Raw genomic sequence first — 19,586 nt, 5'->3', positions numbered from 1 at the left:
GAGTTGTTTTTTCATACCCTTCTCTGATCCTCGGAGGAGGAAAGTGCACTCATAACTATTTGGGTCCAGCCACCCAACCCTGCCCTGCCCATGCCGTCCAGACAGTAGAGCTACTTTATTTACCAGTGAGCTGGTGCATTTGCTCCTCTGGCCCCTGAACCTTCCGTCTACGTATCCTGGCTTATGTCACTAGAATGTGTCTCTCCTGAGTGCAGTCTTTTCCTTCTCTCCTCAGTCCATTTGCGTTACCCTGACTTACACCCCGTCCCCGCCATCTGTCCACCATGCTCGATCCATCTGTAGTCCCTGAGGGCTGCCTTTCTCCGGCTGCTTTCTTCAGGTCTTCACATCTCTTTTCTGAGGGTCTTAAGCTAGCTGAGGGCCTGCTTCCCACGTCTGCCCGCAAGACTGACCACATTTCTTTACTACATTAGTATGTTGTTAACAGTTCTTACAAGGGCCCACTCATTTGTTTTTTCTCTGTGTATTTACACATGTATCTGTGAAATCTATATGGTTGTTGGCCTCCTTTTTTCTTTTTCTAGTAGGATCTCCCACAGCTCCATCACCCCCAGAAAAGTGAGACCAGGTACAACATTCACTTCACTTAGGATTTAAAGAAAGGGCAGCTGCTTCTGTCCAAGTGCTGATCAGGGGCTGGTCATGTCTATATTGGTCCTTGTAGCTTTCAGTGGAATATTCCTTGCTATACATATATAGATGTACATATATTGCAAAGTAAATTGAGGAAATGTTAGTGTGATTTTAGGAAAGCTTGTAAACCCTCGGGCTAGAAATCTTAAGCTTATATTTAGGATAATCACTGATAAAGATACGTCACGTTTATCCAGCTCTTGATGATTGGATTATCGATAATACTAAATGGCAGAAAATAACAAAATAGCTTTAGAATGTATGCTTTACTTAAAGTATATGCTTACAGAAAACGTTCTGACAATAATTTGCTTCACACAAGGAGTCGGGACAGTACGGCAGAGGTAGTTAAAATCGAACTCAGGAGGAGCTGACTGGTTATCTCATTTCCCTTCCCTGCAATTCTGGAATTACCCATCAACCCAGCTCCCCACCCACACCCATCTGAGTTAAAAAATTGATCTCATGGCTGATCCTTGGCAAACGTCTCTGGAACAGAGAGGCAGTCATTTGCCTTGGTTTCAAAGGATTTCCCTACTAACTGAAGACAAAGTAAAAATAAAACTGATGGACTGGATGGATATGCCCTTAAAATAAATCATTTTGAGAGCTGGATTTGGGACAAATGAGGTGGCCTGTCAATGCTTTGCTTCCAATATTACGTTCTGGCTTTTAAGATAAACAGGAAATATATAGTCTAGGTAAACATGGGTTAAATTCTAGAAAATTTCACTTGTGTTCTTTGAGAAAAACAATAAGAATATGCTGTCACTATTCCATACACGTAAATTAGCAAGAAAGACAAAAATATATACCAGACCAAAAAGTTGCCAACTTAAAAAAATTCATAATGAGCTTGCTATCCATTTCTTTGAATATCGTTCGCATTAGAGTAGATAAAAGTCTCCCCTAATCCTCTGCTTCCCTCTTGCTTTCAGTGCCCACTGCTTAATCCGCCCAATTGTGCACTGTTTGCTCTGCAGTTGTGCAACTGTCTTTAAACACACTCTCTTCCTGGAACCACTTTCTGTCTGCCTCTCATTGTGTTTTCCTTTTGTCTCACCTCTGCTACCTACTCTACTGTGACCCTTTCTCGTACCTAATGGCCTCACATGTCTCTGTTGTGTGGAAAAGGGGTGGAGCCTGGGGGTCAGGGAAAAAAACCCTATTAAGCCCTGGATGGCCTCTTTTCCGGGGCCTGAGGCGGCAGCAGGGAACAAAACAGCCCTTCTTAAAGGCCAGGCACTGTGCTTGGCACTTTACCTATACTGTCTCATTTAGTGCTCACAGCAATCCTTTCAGGAAGTTCTACTTTTCCTTTTGACAAATGAGAAAACTGAAGCCCAGAGGCGTTAAGTCATTTGTCAAGGTTAACACAGGAAGTGGGTGGCTGAACCAGGATACAAGGCCCAGGGCTGCCTTCTGTCGGGCTGGGCTGTCTTCAGACCATGTCAGCTGAAGCAGAAACAAACTTTTGGAATGGAATCTGGCCCTGAGTTAAATCTGTCACTACTCAGAAAGTAAAATAAATACAGCTTGCTAAGAGCTATAGGGCATGCAACAACGTACCTTGATGATCTTATAAATAATTATGTATCTTAAATTGTTATAATTCTGAATCCAAGTTACTTGAAGATGGTTTTCTAAAAAATCAGAACATCTCTCTTCACAACCTGGAATGTTCTCCCAGAAAACTGTGTTGAGAATGGTGAGTGGGTTACCACTTGGCTCTCAGTTGTATAGTGAACCTTTCATGGGTAAGAACTATGTGTAATAATATTTCTCCTTGTTTCTTTGGAGAATGCATCAGATGCCAACTGGGAGCCGAATGTACCAGGAACACAGCTATCCTTTTACCCACTTCACTGCTCCCCTTAGAAGGAGAGAAATAACAGTAACAACCACAACAACCCAAGCAACCACCATTAACATTTATTGAGGATTTATTATATGCCAGGTACTATAGGTGGCCTCACCTATAGTTACTTCTCAAATTTTCATAGTTTAAAAAAAGTGACTACCTTTCTGCTTTGCATTGCCTATTGTATTACCCATATTGACACACTGTTTTTGATGAGGGGCCACACATGTAAAATATAGGTCTGTTAATATCATATATAAACTTTTTTGCCATTTATGGTTATAAAAAGAAACAGAACAACATCACTGAAGATTTTGGCAGACAACTAGGGGTGGAAGTTTTAAATTCTTGTCTGGAAACACACCTTCTAGAGCTTCGCTGCTCAACCTGGGGGTCTGTGGACCAGCAACATGAGTATCAGCTGGGAGCTCATTAGAAATGCAGAAGCTCAGAGGTCCCTCTCCTAACGCTCCCCAGCCCCAGGCTACTGGATCAGAATCTGCATTTTAATACAATCCCAGGGGTGTCTGTGTTCATTACAGCGTGAGAAGCCCTTGCCTAGGAGATCACTCTGTGGCTGCTCTAGCTTTATTATCCTGTCAACCAATGTAATTTCCTTCCGCAGATTACTGGAAGAATTGGTTCAGAAAGAGAAGGAATTACAAGCACTTCTTCATCAAGCTATTGAAGAAAAAGACCAAGAAATTAAGCACCTGAAGCTTAAGTCCCAACCAACAGGTGAATAGCAGAAAATTTTAAAGTAATACTGTTCAATCAGGCTGCCACAAAAAGCCAGGAAGCCAACAGGTAGCTTTATGTCATGGCTTAATCAGCATCTGTCACTTGTCCCACAACTGCAAGCAGGAGTTGCCTTAAAAAAAACCCAATTCTTAATTGTAGCAAAGCTGTCATTTCTTATAAGTGCAGTAAAAGTAAGACGATTCATGATCACCGTTTCCCGAGATTATGTATTATTGAAGTAGGGCTCTCCGTCTTTTTGTCCTTATTTCTTTTTAAGATTTCACAATGAAATTACTAGAATAAAATAATATTTTTTGTCATTTTGCATTTGTATTCTGTGTTTTCTAGTGTTCCCACCCCCCCCTTATAACTTGACAAGGCTTAAACAGAATCAAGATACAGTAATAAAAAGTCATAAGTTGGATACACCTTAAACTAATACAATGTTATATGTCAATTTTATCTCAATTTTTTAAAAAAGTCAGATGGAACTTTGACGAAATCTATTATGTGAGAAATTGGGTATGAAAGATAATCTTTAGACAATCTTATTTAGCCTGTTTAGAGGAAAATAAGGTTCATATTTTTTTTGTTCAGATGTATGGTCCTTCCATATTATTGCAAATAGTGGAAAAAGAGATTATTATAATTATATGGCGCTCTGCTAATCATGCTTATCTTTGTTGCATGAAAAACACACAGTACAATTTTGGTGTACCATTTTATTCTACGAAGCTATAAAATTGATATGAAACTATAAGGTGGGAGTATCATTAATTATTGTCACTGACTCTCCATTTACTAGTATAGTAAGCAGTGTTAAAGAGTTTTATTTACATTGTCATGTAGACTACCAATCTCAATGGTTTCTATTAATTATACTCTGATAGAGAAAAATCTTTTAAAGTATCAATAAATGTTGACCAGGAGGGTCTCAGATGACCTCTGTTAGCTGAAGCTAAGAACGTCCTTCCCTCCTCTCCATGCTGTTCTAGATATTCCAGGGTTGCCTGTGTGTCACCTGAATTCTCCTGGCACAAATACTGAAGATTCCGAACTTACTGAATGGCTGCGAGAAAATGGAGCCGATGAAGACACTATAAGTCGGGTAAAGAAAACATTCTGTGGGACAAGCATTCTTTCACTTTGTTTCATAATGTTGAGTGCCTACTATGTGCTAGGCACAGGGGGTGCACTGGTGAGAAATGCAGACCCAACCCTGCCCTCACAGACTGGGGTAGGCAGATGATAATCAAACAACCCCACAGATACAAGTGTAATTATGTCCTGGTCAATTCTGTGAAGGAAAGGTTATCAAGTGTTACGAGACAGAGGGAGGGAGAAGCTGGGGAAGGTTTTCTGAGATGACCAGTGAGCCGAAGTCTAAAGGAGTATGTAGGAATACGCTATCTGTGTGGATGTTCTGGGGTGGGGGGCAGATGAGAAGGGAAAACTATTTGGGGGTAGAGGTGCAGAATGTGCAGGGCAGGTGAAAGCTCTGTGGTCCAGAACTCCTAAGGATTTTTATGTTTTTGAGTTGAAAATAAAGAGTAGGAAAAAAAAAAAAAGAGTAGGAAAAATCAAGACAGAACTGAAAGAAAAAAGTTCTTCTGTTCCTGATTCTTTCTCTTGTGTGTTAACTTTTTAATTCTCTTGTGACATTCTTAGACTGCACTGGGCAGCAGTTACTTATTGCTACGTAATAAGCTAGACTAGTTAGTGAACTTATGGCAGAAACAGACACTTTCTGTATAAACTATATTATGTCTATAAGAACCTAATTCATCTCTGCTCCCTATAGGGAGCTTTTGTAGTCAGCATGAATAGCATTTCTTTATGTTTTAAGATTACATAATATGTATACACATATATACATAGTAAGAGGTTATATTTTTATTATTTTATAGAAAGAGCCTCAGTACACTATTACATTGATTTCAGTTTTATATTTAAATTTTTTAAACAACTAAGAATAAAGATGTATTTCTCTTGACTTGATAATTTATTGGACCACTAAATAAAATGTAGGGTCTCCTTAGAAATCTGCATAACAAATTAAATAAATTTAAAGGACTCCCTTGCCTATGGGAAATAATGTATCCAATCAAGTTCATCAAAATATTTTTCCCTCTAACTTAGGTTCAAATCAAAATTAAGGAGTAGTAATTGATGATCCACTAAATCACTGCCCTTCTTAAAAGATTTAGAATTAAAAGCTTCACTTAAATTCAGGACTCTGATTTTGTAGTAAGTATTGGAAAGTACATTTTATCGGAAATTAAGTGTAAGCAACGCTTTTTATCCACTGGAGAAAAATAAAGCTACAAAGCAGTAAACCCTAAATAAAAACATTATCTTATAAGCAGCAGGTGTAATTACAAGCAAGTCTTATCTATTCATCAGAAGACCAACCAGAAATTCTGTGTTGCTTGTAATCTTCTTGCTCCTGGAAGGCATATGGATGTATTTCTTTGTAATTATTTTGTAATGGGGGAACTTTTTTCTAATAATTCCAAAAGATTATGTCTTTCGTGGATTTCCTTTTAGATTTTTTTTTCATTCTTGCCAATGTTTACGTTATGGATAGTTTGCGACTTACTGAAAGTACATAAAACATCTTACTTTTGTGCCTATTTTACTTTCTCCACAGTTTTTGGCCGAGGATTATTCACTAGCAGATGTTCTCTACTATGTTACACGTGACGATTTAAAATGCCTGAGACTAAGGTACCGCTTTTCTTTCTGTTCAGTCTCATCATGATGGAAAGAGCACTGGGCTGAGATCAAGAAGCCTGGGTCCCTTCCGTCCTGGGTCGCTACCTAGCTCTAACTAGCTCTACAGTCCTGGGTGAAGCTCTCCAGTTCTCAGCTGCTCTGAGAAACCTGAGTTAGTTGTAGCAGGCTATTATCGGGAGCTCTAATAAGCAATATGTCTATATCAGTAAATGCAGAGTCAGCTGGAAGACTTTTCTTGATAACACATCAGATTAAGAGCATACAGATATTCTAAAGCTGCCTTAAACAAATGCTCTAATTTGGTTCGTGATTGCATCATGCTTAATAGAAATAGCAGGATGAGATACTGATTTGCCATCCAAATACCTGCTATAATCTGATAGTTTCTTATAATAATTTGTTTTTTCCATCAGGCCCAGCACATACATAATGATTACTCTGACCCACCTCTAGAAAGACACATTTCAAAAGTGCAGAAAGTCTAAAATGACACTTTGGGCCCTGGTAGTCTGTGGGAGTGGAAAGGAAAGGCATGGAGGGATAAGGAGAAAATATATACAAAAAGAATACATAATGAGTGATAAGACTTTGGGATCTTCATGTTCTGATCAGAGCCACTGAAAGCTAAGAAGTCACTTTCATATTTCAAGGGCATTGTTTCAAATGAAGTGATCTCTTCACCACGTTCTTGTCTTTAAACAGGGGAGGGATGCTGTGTACACTGTGGAAAGCCATCACTGACTTTCGAGACAAACAGACTTGACTGTCGCTCAATTTGTTTCCAACTTTCCTTGGAGATTCTAAAAACGAATACAGACCTGATCTTCTAGGCGAGGGAGAATCGAAGGGAGAGGAGAAAGAAGCTGCACTTTAAATCCAGTATTTGTTTACTCGTGTTAAAAAAAACAAAACAGACAAAATACACTGAAATTTCCTAACTGCTTCTATTTCTATGATTCATAAGGACTCTTTGTAAGGACTCTCAAAATAATCCTAAACACTGCGATGTTTGGGATTATTTTAGTCTGAACATTTTTATGGAAATATTGTTAATTCAGCGGCTGTAGCACTTCAGCCAAATGTTTATTTCACACGAAACAGATAGAACATTTCATGCGATTGTGCATCACTGGAACAAAACCAAAATGTGACCGTAACTTTTTAGGCTTATGTGTGTTTGTAATATGCCCTAATAATTGGAGTAGAAATGCGTGATTTTATTGTATAAAGTTTATGGGGTTTTTTTTAAGTGTGCAGAATCTGAGAGCAATGGTTTTTACTTACCTGTATTAATTGTAATATTGACTATATTTTGTAACTTAAGTTTCCGGTCTAGAGTACATTTGTTTGAGTCATTTATGTACTACTGAACTGTACCAGTTGCACCTGCCTGAATCCTAGTAACGTTAGCTTGTTCTAAAGCTACCCCTTGTGTCATATTTACTCTAAAAAGTAAAAAGACTCTCGACATACTGTTTTGATAAATTCTAAAGAATTCGTATTTTGTTTTGGCAATCTAGATAATTACTGTGTCGAAATTCTAACCATTTCTTCATCTCTAATGTTAAATAGAATCTGTCTTCCCTTCAAGTAGTCAAAGAACAACTGACGTCCAAGTTATTCCTCAGGGCTACAGAGTGGTAAAAGAGAGAACGTGGAAAAACAGAATAAAAGAAAGTCAGTGTCTTTTTCTCAAGGCCCCAAGTTACCATGGATGACTATTGTGTACCTCAAAGGGGCTGCAAATAGCATCCCAGTGGAGAACACTGCATTTTCTATTCCCTTAATTTTAGTTCTCATATTTGAGGGAAATATTTTTATTTTAAGCTGGATACATATTATATTTTATAAGCCTGCCCATGTGAATAGGATGAAGTCTGAAGCTCCTAGGTGGATGAATGACATAAACAAATTTCTTAAATACAGAGGAACCTGTTTATTATGCAAGATAGAAATATCAGAGCTGTATCATGATTTGACCCATACAGAACAGTCTTTGATAAAACAGGAGGCATCTTTACTTCTATGTAAAAATCAACATACTATATATATATATATATTTTTTAATATTCATTTATTTATTTGGTTGCATTAGGTTGTAGTTGTGGCAGGTGGGCTCCTTAGTTGCAGCTCCAGGGCTCCTTTAGTTGTGGCTTGCCAGCTCCTTAGTTGCGGCTCACAGTCTCCTTAGTTGTGGCATGCGAACTCTAAGTTGTGGGATGCGTGTGGGATCTAGTTCCCTGATCAGGGATCGAACCCAGGCCCCCCGCATTGGGAGCACAGAGTCTTATCTGCTGCGCCACCAGGGAAGTCCCATCAGCATACAATATAATTTTTGTATATTGCATTAGAGTATGTGAAAAGTTCTCACCGATATGTCCTCATTTGATACTTGCAACAATATAGGTGCATCTTTTTCTTACATCTCAATCCTGAGGACAGATAGTTGCCTCCTGTGTCCTGTGGGGAAATCTCAAAGAGGTGAGGTATAAATTAAATGATATATCATTTCACTCATATTGAAACACAGGGTAACTTCTTTATTAAGCCACAGTTCATATCCCCACCTGTAGTGGTAAAGTGCTTTTTTTAGACCATATATAGGATCATGCTACCCATCTTCAGCCGACTCTTTAATGATATAATCTCCCCTTGGGATCTTCCTCTTACCCTATATCTATGGGCAAATATTCTACTCTCCCTACATGGTTCATAATACATTCCCAGACTACCATCACTAGGTTTTTTTAATTCTTGTTTTTGTTTTTTTTTTTCCAGAATGCTGGGTCTTAGTCACAAAAGAAGGCAATTCCATTATGGCCCAATTTTCATGAAAGGCTTGCATTAAAAGGCCTTTGGCATCCACCTAGGCCAGTGAGTCTCAACCCAGCTTCACATTATCATGACCTGGATGCTTTAAAAACCACATCGATGCTACCACCTCAGAGAAACCGTTGTTATTGGTTTGGGGTAGGGCCCAGAGGTCTTTTTACAAAGCTCTACAGATAACTTAAAACTATCAAGCCCCACCTCCTAATTCCAAGTGCCACCTGGAGAGATACAGGGACAGCCCCTTTCCATTGAGGTGGCCGTCAGATGGTTACTATTCATTGTTCATTTAGTGCAGCAAGAGTCTAAGTACGCAGGCCTGGAGCAAAACTACCACTTACTGGTGACCTTGGGCAAACTAATTAACCTCTCCAAGTCTCAGTTTCCTCATTTGAAACGGGGGAAATAACATGGGATTGTGGTAAGATTTAAATAAAATAATGCAGGTGAGGTGCATAGTGCAATGCTTAGCAGGTAGTGAACACCGCGATGCTGCCTGCTAGTGTTACCTCATTATTCACTCCAAAGTACTTATTAAATACGTACTGGGTACTGCATCCTGTGCATGAAGAAGACACCGTTCTTGGCCCTGAAGCTCACTGTCAGACGTGGAATCAAGACAATAAAAGAACAGTACATGTAGTAAGTGCTATAGTTACATCTAACTGCCAGAGGGGGTCAAGAAAGGCTTTACAGAGAAGTGAAGGTCCAGAGCTGAACCCAGAAAGATGGTTTGTAACAAAACAGTTATGCATGGGTGCTGGCGGCAGTCTCATTAGAGAAACAAAACTGGAATTTGCTGGGAAAAGTAGATCCAATGTTTCTTTTTAACCACATTTTGACCTCTCTCTCCCAATTCTGTCATTGCATATTTTGTTTCATTCATTCCCAAGCCATCACATGAAACAGTGTGACAGTGCGGAATTACTGCGAACCCACTGGAATGCTTACTCTGTGTGAGGCGGTGTAGCAGCAGGAGAGAGATACGTGAAGCCCATCAAATTCAGAATGCAGGTAAGGCACGTGTGTCATCAAGGACATCTGCAGTCTGTCAACAAATCAGATAACTGATGGCTCCAGACTTTACGGACACCTATAGAGAAAGAGAAGACAAAGTCCCCGCCACCACGTAATTCGTATCAGGTTGAAGAGACAGGTTTGCAGTAACAAATCACATCTAGTCTGTATTAAAGGCTGGACAAGTGGCAAGCTCAGAAGGCCCTGGAGAGGTTCAGAGGACAGGCTTGCTGGGAGCCTGGGCAGGTGGAACAGGCTTCACTGAGGAGGCCTTGGAAGGAAGGAATTATTAAATTAGTCAGGACTGGAGAAGTCGCTCTGGGCAGAGAGCTCCAAGAACAAAGGCAGAAAGAGATTTTCAAGGTGTTCTAGAGAAAGTGAACAACCTTTATATTGCATTAAAGCACACAAAAATTTTAACTCATTCAAATTCTTACTTGGCTGGAAATATAAATTATAGAGATGAGAAGTGGAAAATGGGATAGGAGAGAGCTCAGGATATGATTGGGGGGTGGTCAGGGAGGGAAGGGAAGTTAGTATTTAATTATGTAGAAACGGGGACTCAGTTTTTTTTGAGCAAGGGAGTGGGTGTGTGTAAAGTAGCTGTGTATTAGAAGATTAACCTGGTGAAGTTGTGTTGGGTAAATTAGGGGGAACGGAAATTGAACAGAGCAGTTCAGAGACTGTTTCAGATGTGAATGAGGGTCTAGTAGGAGTTAGAGCAATAGGAATTGAGAAGGTGGAATCAGAACAATGAATTGACAAGATTTGGGAACACGGATTTGGGCAGTGATGACAATGAAAACGAAAGGATAGATGTTGAGCCTATGTGAGTGAGAGAAGGATTCAAAAATAGGCAAGTTTGGGGCGGTGCTGGTCTGGGACATGTTGAATTAATGGCAGGGCATCGTGCTAGAATGTGCGGAGACCATTGAGAATGTATTGGTGGAAGTCAGGACTGAGGTCAAGAGTATTGATTCTGGATTTAGGAGTCACTTGGATGGAGATAATAGTAAATGAGGACTGTGAGAAACAGAGTAGAGCAGAAAGGTTATGGCCTAAGATCTGGGGAGGAGGGAAGTTTGGGGACAAGTCGAGAAGGAGGAGGAGTTTAAGTCCCCAAAAGGACAAAAGAACTGGTCACAGAGGAATGCGAAAAAAAACAGGCCAGTGGTGTGAGCCAAGAGGAAGACGATCAGGGTCGAGTGCTGCGGAAAGTCTAAGGGAATGATGGATTAAAAAATAATAACAGGTTATTTGATTTTGTGACTTAGAAAGTTTTTATAGACAGGTAAGAAAGACCACAGCTGGTTAAAGATGATAAGCTGATGATGGTACTGGAGTCCACACATGTATATCCTTTGGTGAACAAAATGTATGACAAGAGATTGGGAGGGTGGAAGTCAAAGGAAGAAATGTTCTGAATCAAAGACTCCTAAATGTATTTGTTGGGGGCAGAGTACCTTGAATGGAGGCACTTGAGGAGCAGGGAGGAGGGAGGGATGAGGTTTCAAAGGAGGCAGGAGTGGAGGAGGTGGCATCAGGAAGTTCAGCTCTTCCCCAGGAAAGGGAATCATGATGATTCCGTGAGATTCCGAGATGGATGTGAGAGCTCAGGACAGATGGCTTCCATGTTCTAAGTAAAGGACAACAGAAAGCACAACGTGGTGGTGTGTGACATTTAACAGACGTCATCCATTCCTGCATTCACGCAACAGTCCACCCTGTTACAGACACCGCGTGAGGTTTGGAATGCAAAGTCTGTACAGGGCCCAAGTGAAGAATTTTGGTGTGTTTCTTATTGCATTTATTTTTGTGTAACTTGTGACAAACTGAAACATAAGTTATCAAAAGAATGAGAGAAGGGATAAGCACACACAAAACCGAACACGCCTACAAATAAAAACACCAATTAGTCTTCGATATTTTGGGGGGTGGGGAGTCAAAGAAAGAACTCATTGGTTTACTTCAGTAAATGGTATAGCAGAAAACAAACACCTCCTTTTGAAAACAAATCACCTCCTTTTCTCAAGGTTCTTCCAGAGAATTCAACTCTCAAAATTCAGCTAAGGGGGTCTTTCTGATGTTCACAGGAAAGTGTCTTAAACTCTGGTGACAATGTAGTAAAATATATCTTTGCTTGGGCCCAAGCTGAGGTCTAAAACTACTTCCACCCACCTGGTGTTTTATTTTTATCGATTAGAAGTGTGATAAGAGTCATTTGAATGTGATTTAGGAAGATCATATTGCTAAATGATCAGTTTGCCTAGTCCACTGTAGAAATGGCACTAAGGGAAAATCCATGACTACAAACCACAGCACAAGGGTCCCTTAAGCAAAACCTCTACCTAGTCAGCCAGTGACCCAGTAAACCAAACAAAACCAGTCCACTGCTGGGCTCAGAGTGGCAGGATGTGCATGCAAGGATGGTAGGAATTGTCACCCTAGCGAGAAATCCAACACTGTTCTCGGGCACACTTGGGTGTCCACTAGATTCTGCTGAAGTCCTTGAAAGGGTTTAAAACTGTTGGGAGCTTGCCGTTTGTGTTCAGCCGACCGAGTCTGTGGGAGTACATCTCTGTGTAACGAGGCAGAACTCAGCGCTCCTCAGTTTTGTTCCTTTATGTTTCCATTTATACAGGCAACTTTTTTTTTCCTCAGCATTTTGTTGCTTAACGTTTATTTGCTTATTAAAGCAGAAATTGGTTTCTCCGCAGCTAATAATGTTTCTTTAAAAAATGAAACTTTTTTTCGTGGTCTTCCGGAGCAAGACAGGAGTCACAGGGTAGTTGCTAACCGGAAATCAAGAATAAGAAAAGCCACATCACTGGGCACAAGTTTCATTAAGCTGTATGCCCTGGGGTTCATCAGATATAGAAGCCTGGTGAAAAGACAGGTCATCAACAATGGCGTCCTAAAGCGCAGAATGGAGACCGGACCGCAGTGTGGAATCCAGCTCGTGTACTTCGCCTTTCCACGTGGCATCATCCTCTTTGGCGGCTGTCAGCATAAACGCCAGTCCTGGCGAAACTAACATTGACCTGGCTGCTTCAGAACTCAGAGACGAATAGAGCGTCCGCACGCTCTCGCCTCACTTTGACTGATCCTCAGACCGTCCCAGTTCATAGCGCCACCAAGCGTCGCCGACCCGCCTCCAGACCTCGAGGTGCGGGCAGCCGGGGCCTGAAGCTCGAGGCCCAGGTGCCTGGCTCCGCCCGCTCTCTGGTTGCGGAAACCCAGCCGCGTGCGTCGGAGTGGCTGCCACGCCGCACCTGCCCACGAGGGGGCGCGCCCGCGCGCCGGGCCCAGGCCGCCTCGGGCTCGCGAGCGCTCGCTCCTTCCTTCCTCCGCCCTTCCCTGACGGCGTTCACCTGTCTGGGCCGGGGGCCCGGCAGGGGGGGTGGCCGGCGGGAGCCAAGCCGAGGAAGAGGGCGGAGCGGCTCTCCCGGAGCGTCATCGGAGCACCATGGCGGACCTGAGAGTTGGCGGCGACCGCCACACGGGCGGCGATGGCGCTGCGCAGAGCGAAACAGGTGACTGAGCTGCGGGGGCAGGTGGTGGTCCGGCGGGCTCGGGCCGGGAAGAGCGAGCCGGCCTGGGGCGGGAGGGGGGTGGGGGGAGGGACTCGCGCGGGGCGCCGGCGCTCCCCTCCCCCGCCCGGCTGCGGCCCGGAAAGGCCAGCTCGGCGCGCCGCGTACCCCGGCTCGGAGCCCGCTTGCTCTCCGCCTCCGCGCGTCGGCTGCTCGGCCCCGGCGCCCAAGTTTGCCGGCGCCCGGCTGCAGTGCCGGCCGCCCCTCTTGCGCTCCAGCTCGACTTACCCCAAACAGGTGGAAGCGCGGGCGGGAGGAGGAAGTGGAGAGACGCTGGCCGCTCCTCTCCCACCTGCCGGGCTGGATCTGATTCAATTGAATGGGAAAATTGTATCCCCCAAACCAAACCGTCAGCCGGAAAATCCTCGGCCAGGTACGGCTAGCAGGATTACCCTTTTCTGCGCAAACTCTCCGGCCTTAACCGGCGCACCGGGTGCCGGGGTAGCCCGGCGCGATGGTCGCGCGTGAGCAGCGCCCGCCCGCTGCCCTGGGGTCCGCAGTTAACGACCGGCTCACGAGAGTTCTGAGATCTGGGATCGCGAGGCAGGGGCTGGTTGCAGGGTGATGGGGGCCTGCAGGTGCTGGGGAGGGCTCAGAGATTCGTTGACTTGAAACAAGGGTCCTCGGCGTTCATGTTTTTAGTCCGTGCACCAACCCAAGGCAGGAACGTTGGCTCGGCTCATCAGGGCGCTGTGTCGAGGAACCCCCTCTGCCCAACTTCCACGCCAGAGGCAGGGGCAGGAGCTCACATCTCCAAGAGCATTAAGTCCTCCCCTCCCCCATTTTACTATATGCAGCCGATTTTCCCCCTCGCGATAGTTTTTTCTTGCAGATCCACTCCTGTCTCCTACTCCCCTCTTCTATTCTTGGCCAGTAAACTGTTTCTGGTACCTTCCTACACTTGGGATGGGGGCGGTGAGGCAGTTTCTTATTTTAAAAAGACATTCAAATTGCAGGCTCCCAAACTGTGTTGTGTTTTCTGCTTACACATAACTGGAAACAATTGTTATCTAAATGTAAGACTTCCCCCACCCTCAAAAAAGAGGTATTGACTTAGAAGGTATGCTTATTTTAATGTGAAAGGTCCAAGAAAGCTATAAGAGTATTTGCAAATGGTGTATCTGTTCTGCTAGGTAGAGTTTGGGCACCTAAAGACTAAAGACTTAATCCCTCCAGCCAAAATACCTGAGGTTAAGACAAGGAATCTTGAACTTGTTTACTTTGAAGTCACGCTATTTCCTGTAGGGTGGTTTATTTTGTCTTAAAATGTTTGAAAGGTTGGCAGGTCATTATTTTCGTTTGGGGTGGGGAACTGGTGGCTTAGAGGACGTGCCTTTGTAATTGCTTTAGGGAACTTGAGAAGCCGGGTGCTTAGGGTTACGGTCCCCCAAGAGAGGGCAGCAGGAGGGCAGTATCCTCATTGAGAATATAAACGGTTTGGTGCCTAACCCCACAAAGAAAAAAAAAACAAAAAACTGCTTCTGTACACAGTAGTTTTTGCTCAAATAAATAAATAAACACTTTCTAGAATCTGCACGTGAACAAGTTGTTCCGATGTAAGTGAACTACAAACTAGCTTATTCAGTGCCCAAGCATGTTAACTAACGAGCTGGTCATGCTTCTAACAATTAACCTACAAATCAGCCCTGTGGCTGTCAGTGAAATATTTTCTTTATGAAGAGAGCAATTTAATTGGCTGCCATCTCCTTCATAGAAAACAATTCTTCCACATCTCTACCTAGAAACTCCAGTTTCAAAGGGACAAATTTTATAAATGGTCTTTCGAATAATTGTACTTTATAATTTAACTAAAACTTATTTCCGGCTCACATCTTTTTCCTATTTTTCTGGCCCTGGATTACTATTAAGGTTTTTCGTGCTCAGAGCACCTGTGTGAGCAGGTGTCAAAGAAAGAAGAAAGGTGAAAAATATATATATATTTAAGTCTAGGTAGCGATATTTTGAGTGTACAAGTGAGGACTGCTTGAATTTTAACAACTTACGAAGTTTTCCATATATTTAAGACATGTGACCTATACCTGAGTATCAGACTTCAATGTAGCACTTCATTCTTATGGACATATTGCACATTATAACATTCAAAGGCTGCAAGTCATTATTTTCTTTAACAATTACAGGATTGTATTGAGGTGGGTTTTTTGGGGGTGGGGTGCGGATTTCTGTCTTTTATTACCATCAACAGGTGAAAATTGCCACCTCAAATGGCAACTTTTGTTGAGGGATTCATTTTATTCCCTTTTTAGAACTGGTTGTTAGGTGGTAGGACACATTCTGAAATGTCTCTCTTAGGTTTTCTGTCCATGTGCAAAGACTGTGGTCTCATTTTAGGGCAATTTAGTTTAAAATCTCAGGTGATTATAAAAATAACACCTGTAGGGCTTCCCTGGTGGCGCAGTGGTTGAGAGTCTGCCTGCCGATGCAGGGGACACGGGTTCGTGCCCCGGTCCGGGAAGATCCCACATGCCGCGGAGCGGCTGGGCCCGTGAGCCATGGCCGCTGAGCCTGCGCGTCCGGAGCCTGTGCTCCACAACGGGAGAGGCCACAACAGTGAGGGGCCCGCGTACCACAAAAAAATATAAAAAAATAACACCTGTAATGTGTTCATAATCATATACATATGTATGTATGTGCATCAAGGATGGGTTGAAAATTGGCAGTATATGACTTAGAAAATGAGACATTTGTTAAGAATATTGAAAGGTAGCATATAAAAATCATATTTCTTTCAACATTTAAAAGCTATTTCTGTCAGTATATATTTTCTATTCAAAAGTAGTCAAGTCACATTCTTTACGGTGATTTTTTAAATTTTTCTTGAGAATGAACAGTTCTTTCCACATATATTTCAATAACGAAAGGTACGCAAGAACTGAGAAGAATAATTGACTTGGAAACAAGTTTTCAATTTCACCACTAGAGGATGTCAAGTCCTTTTTTAATTATTATTTTGAGTAACAGGTTGAAATTCACAAAATTGCCTCTGCCCAGGCTTTGTGTACTTAATCTTATGCTGGTGCTTAGAGCTGTGAAAGTGGGCAGAGGTAATTTCTCAATTTAATAACTTCCTTTTAAAAAGCCTACTGAATTAAGACCAAAGTTAAAGCTGCTTTTGACTAACTCATAAGAGCACACTTTCATGCACAGGGAATAAGTTAATTCCTATAATCTGTGAATTCTGTTGCTATTCCTTTGGGGAAAATGACATAGAACCTGGAACTGGGCCTTTTCTCTCTTTAGCAGGCAGTGCAGTGGAACAACATGGGCCTTTTTTTGTGATCTGGATCATGACCCTTCACTGCATTTTTCCAAATTAAAAAGTGATATTTAAGGTATTAGATTCCAGGGTCTACAAATATCTGCAAATAAAAATTGTTAGATGGGGTTCAGACTACAATTCGTTATTAAACTCATTGTTTTGAAAGTCACGTCCTAAAGCTATTAATGCTTCATTCCAAGTGAATAGATAACTTTTTTCCTGTTATATTTTGGCTGGCTCTTACCTTTGCATCTTGCGAAGTAGGAGGAAAGTATTATTAGACGAGGCATTTGTGCTCAGGAGGGTGCATTTGTTGGATATCATTAGTTAGGCATGTGTGTGAAACACTGATTCGTATTGGCATGGTCTCTAAAAAAAAAAAAATAACATCTTTGCCTCCTGGTGCATGACAAAAAATCATTTGAAATGGGTTATTTTTTAAAACTCGGGTCTCATTATATTGTTATAAGAATTGAAAATATTGAGGCTTAGCATAATTTGACCAAGAAATATGTACCTTCTATAAAGCTTTATGGTGGCTGAAAGGTTGATGAAGACATGGTCCATGGATTTCAAAAGGAAAACATCACTCACAAACAAATAATTGCAGGCTATGAGGAGTTAAGTGAAGAAAGAATTACTTCCAGCTGTGGTCTTTCATCATGAAAACATACTGGGCATAGTAATTTAAATTTTTTAAATGGGTAAATGACATATAAAGTTGAATGGAGGAAAGAGAGAAATAGAAAGGTGCAGATGTGGAAAAGAGCGAAGTTTTGGTCATGTTGAGCTGTGTGAGGCTCATCATGAAAGAGTCTAGAAGGTGGATTAGGAATGAAGGCACACTGAGGCCAAATTGTGGAGTGATCAAGCTTAAGAGGTTAGTACATGATTCTGCAGGCAGTGAGGAAATGTTGATGATTCCTAAGGGTAACATATCTTTAATAAAGTGCGATAAATTAGGCAATTCTCTACCCATGGATCTTGAAAACTTGATTGCCAAGTCTAGCAGAAGAGCTAAACTGTGCCTTTTAGGAATGCATGGTCCCTTCATCTAGGGAAGTCATTCCCTTGATTGATTTTTGCTGCTTTGGAAAGGGTATCACGGGGCAGGGGAAGGGGAGAGTGTATGAGGAACATAAGGCATAACCAGGCAGATTAGCCAAATCTCTGGTGATAGCGAGGTGATCGGCATTCTACCCATGTGATCCTCATTTTGAAGTAGCCGTGTAGACTAGAGGAGGGATTTAAGCAGGACACATTCAGCTACATACAGACTGGCTTTGAAGTTCCTGCAGAAGTCTTCTGGGCAGGTGTTGGGCCAGCACTATGGCGTGGCAGTGGAAATGGGAAGAGAATGATTAATTCAAGATTCTACAGAGGCATGTGTCAAAGGATGCAGGTAAAAAGTTGACATATAATATTATACACCAGGTTTAAGTTTGGCTCATTGGTTTAAGGGTGGCGTGAAAATAGTCATGAGGAGGACCTGGTTTTGGTAGGAGAACTAGAAAAATCTCTGCTTTAAACATGGAGATTTGAGATGCAAGGGGGACGTGTAAGTAGAAATGTCTAATGGGCACATGGAAGGATGGGAATAAGGAGAAAAACAGGTTGGGACTCTGGAATTCATTCCATAAGGGGAATGTGATTGAAGCCATGAGGGTGAGGAGAGTTTTGAAAGAAAAATGGAAAGGGGATGAGACAACACTTCAAGCACAGGAGGAGGAAGAACCAACAAAGAAGGTGGAAAAGCCAGAAAGTCAGGAAAAGTGTAATTGAGCAATGCCATACCTGCCAAGGGAGAGGGACGAGGAGGTCAAGGATTCAGAGAGTGAAGAGGAAAAAAAAACCATTGGCGTGGTGACGGAGTAGTCACTGATCACCCCCAGAAGAGGCATTTCAGGGCATGTAGCAGATTATGTGATTAATAGACTAGCAGTTGGAAAGTAAAGGTAGCCAATTTAAAAGACCCTCCATAAAGTTCACTGGTGAAAGGAAAAATGTCAAATCCTTGAAATTTTTCTTTTTAAAATTTATTTATTTATTTATTATTTATTGGCTGCACTGGGTTTTCGTTCCTACGCGTGGGCTTTCTCTAGTTGCGGTGAGCGGGGGCTACTCTTCATTGCGGTGCGCAGGCTTCTCATTGCAGTGGCTTCTCTTGTTCCGGAGCACGGGCTCTAGGCACGTGGGCTTCAGTAGTTGTGGCATGCGGGCTCTAGTTGTGGCTCTAGGGCTTAGTTGCTCCGTGGCATGTGGGATCTTCCCGGACCAGGGCTCGAACCCATGTCCCCTGCATTGGCAGGTGGATTCTTAACCACTGTGCCACCAGGGAAGTCCCCCTTTGAAATTTTTCTAATTAAAACTTTTTAATTTGCATACAGTTTACTGCCTTGGGGAGTGTACAATTCATTGTTTTGTCGAATGTATAGTCATGTAACCACCACTATGATAAAGATCCGGAAGAGTTCTCTTGTCCCACAGAATTCCCTCATGCCACCCCTCTGCAATCAGGTTCTCCTATCCTTAACGCCTGGCAACCACTGATCTGTTCACCATCCTAGTTCTGCCTCTTCCAGAGTGTCATAAAAGTGGAATCATACACATAGACTTTTTTAAATTTAATTTTTTTATACAGCAGGTTCTTATTAGTTATCTATTTTATACATATTAGTGTATACATGTCAATCCCAATCTCCCAGTTCATACCCCCCCCAGCTTTCCCCACCTTTGTGTCCATATGTTTGTTCTCTACATCTGTGTCTCTATTTATGCCTTGCAAACTGGTTCATCTGTACGATTTTTCTAGATTCCATGTATATGTGTTAGCATACGGTATCTGCTTTTCTCTTTCTGACTTTCATTCTGTATGACAGAC

The 19,586-nt window shown here is 42.2% G+C and overlaps 2 protein-coding genes across 16 annotated transcripts in view; both read left to right on the top strand.

Moving 5' to 3' along the window:
- The window catches only part of MAP3K5 (mitogen-activated protein kinase kinase kinase 5), a 210,737-nt gene extending 203,094 nt beyond the window's left edge, over positions 1 to 7,643 (top strand). For 8 of the 9 annotated variants that reach the window (XM_022557515.3, XM_089921638.1, XM_089921635.1 and 5 more), the window contains 4 exons: positions 3,141 to 3,253; positions 4,252 to 4,364; positions 5,907 to 5,983; positions 6,695 to 6,903. In XM_022557515.3, coding sequence (XP_022413223.1) covers positions 3,141 to 3,253; positions 4,252 to 4,364; positions 5,907 to 5,983; positions 6,695 to 6,755 — 364 coding nt within the window. In that variant the 3' untranslated portion in view covers positions 6,756 to 6,903. Of the gene's footprint in view, positions 1 to 3,140; positions 3,254 to 4,251; positions 4,365 to 5,906; positions 5,984 to 6,694; positions 6,904 to 7,564 lie in introns of those variants that run through there. The other variant, XM_089921634.1, reaches the window with a different exon arrangement.
- A 2,141-nt stretch (positions 7,644 to 9,784) lies between these two features.
- Positions 9,785 to 19,586, top strand: part of MAP7 (microtubule associated protein 7) — a 168,335-nt gene continuing 158,533 nt past the window's right edge. For 6 of the 7 annotated variants that reach the window (XM_089921649.1, XM_089921646.1, XM_089921647.1 and 3 more), the window contains exon 1: positions 13,264 to 13,371. In XM_089921649.1, coding sequence (XP_089777775.1) covers positions 13,305 to 13,371 — 67 coding nt within the window. In that variant the 5' untranslated portion in view covers positions 13,264 to 13,304. Of the gene's footprint in view, positions 9,836 to 13,263; positions 13,372 to 19,586 lie in introns of those variants that run through there. The other variant, XM_089921652.1, reaches the window with a different exon arrangement.

The sequence above is a fragment of the Delphinapterus leucas genome, chromosome 12 (assembly GCF_059928025.1).
Source record: "Delphinapterus leucas isolate spDelLeu-1000000601 "Yukka" chromosome 12, BTC_Dleu_Yukka2, whole genome shotgun sequence".
Lineage (NCBI taxonomy): Eukaryota > Metazoa > Chordata > Mammalia > Artiodactyla > Monodontidae > Delphinapterus > Delphinapterus leucas.
Note: the sequence above shows the minus strand (reverse complement) of the source record. Positions and strands in the feature narration are given on the sequence as shown.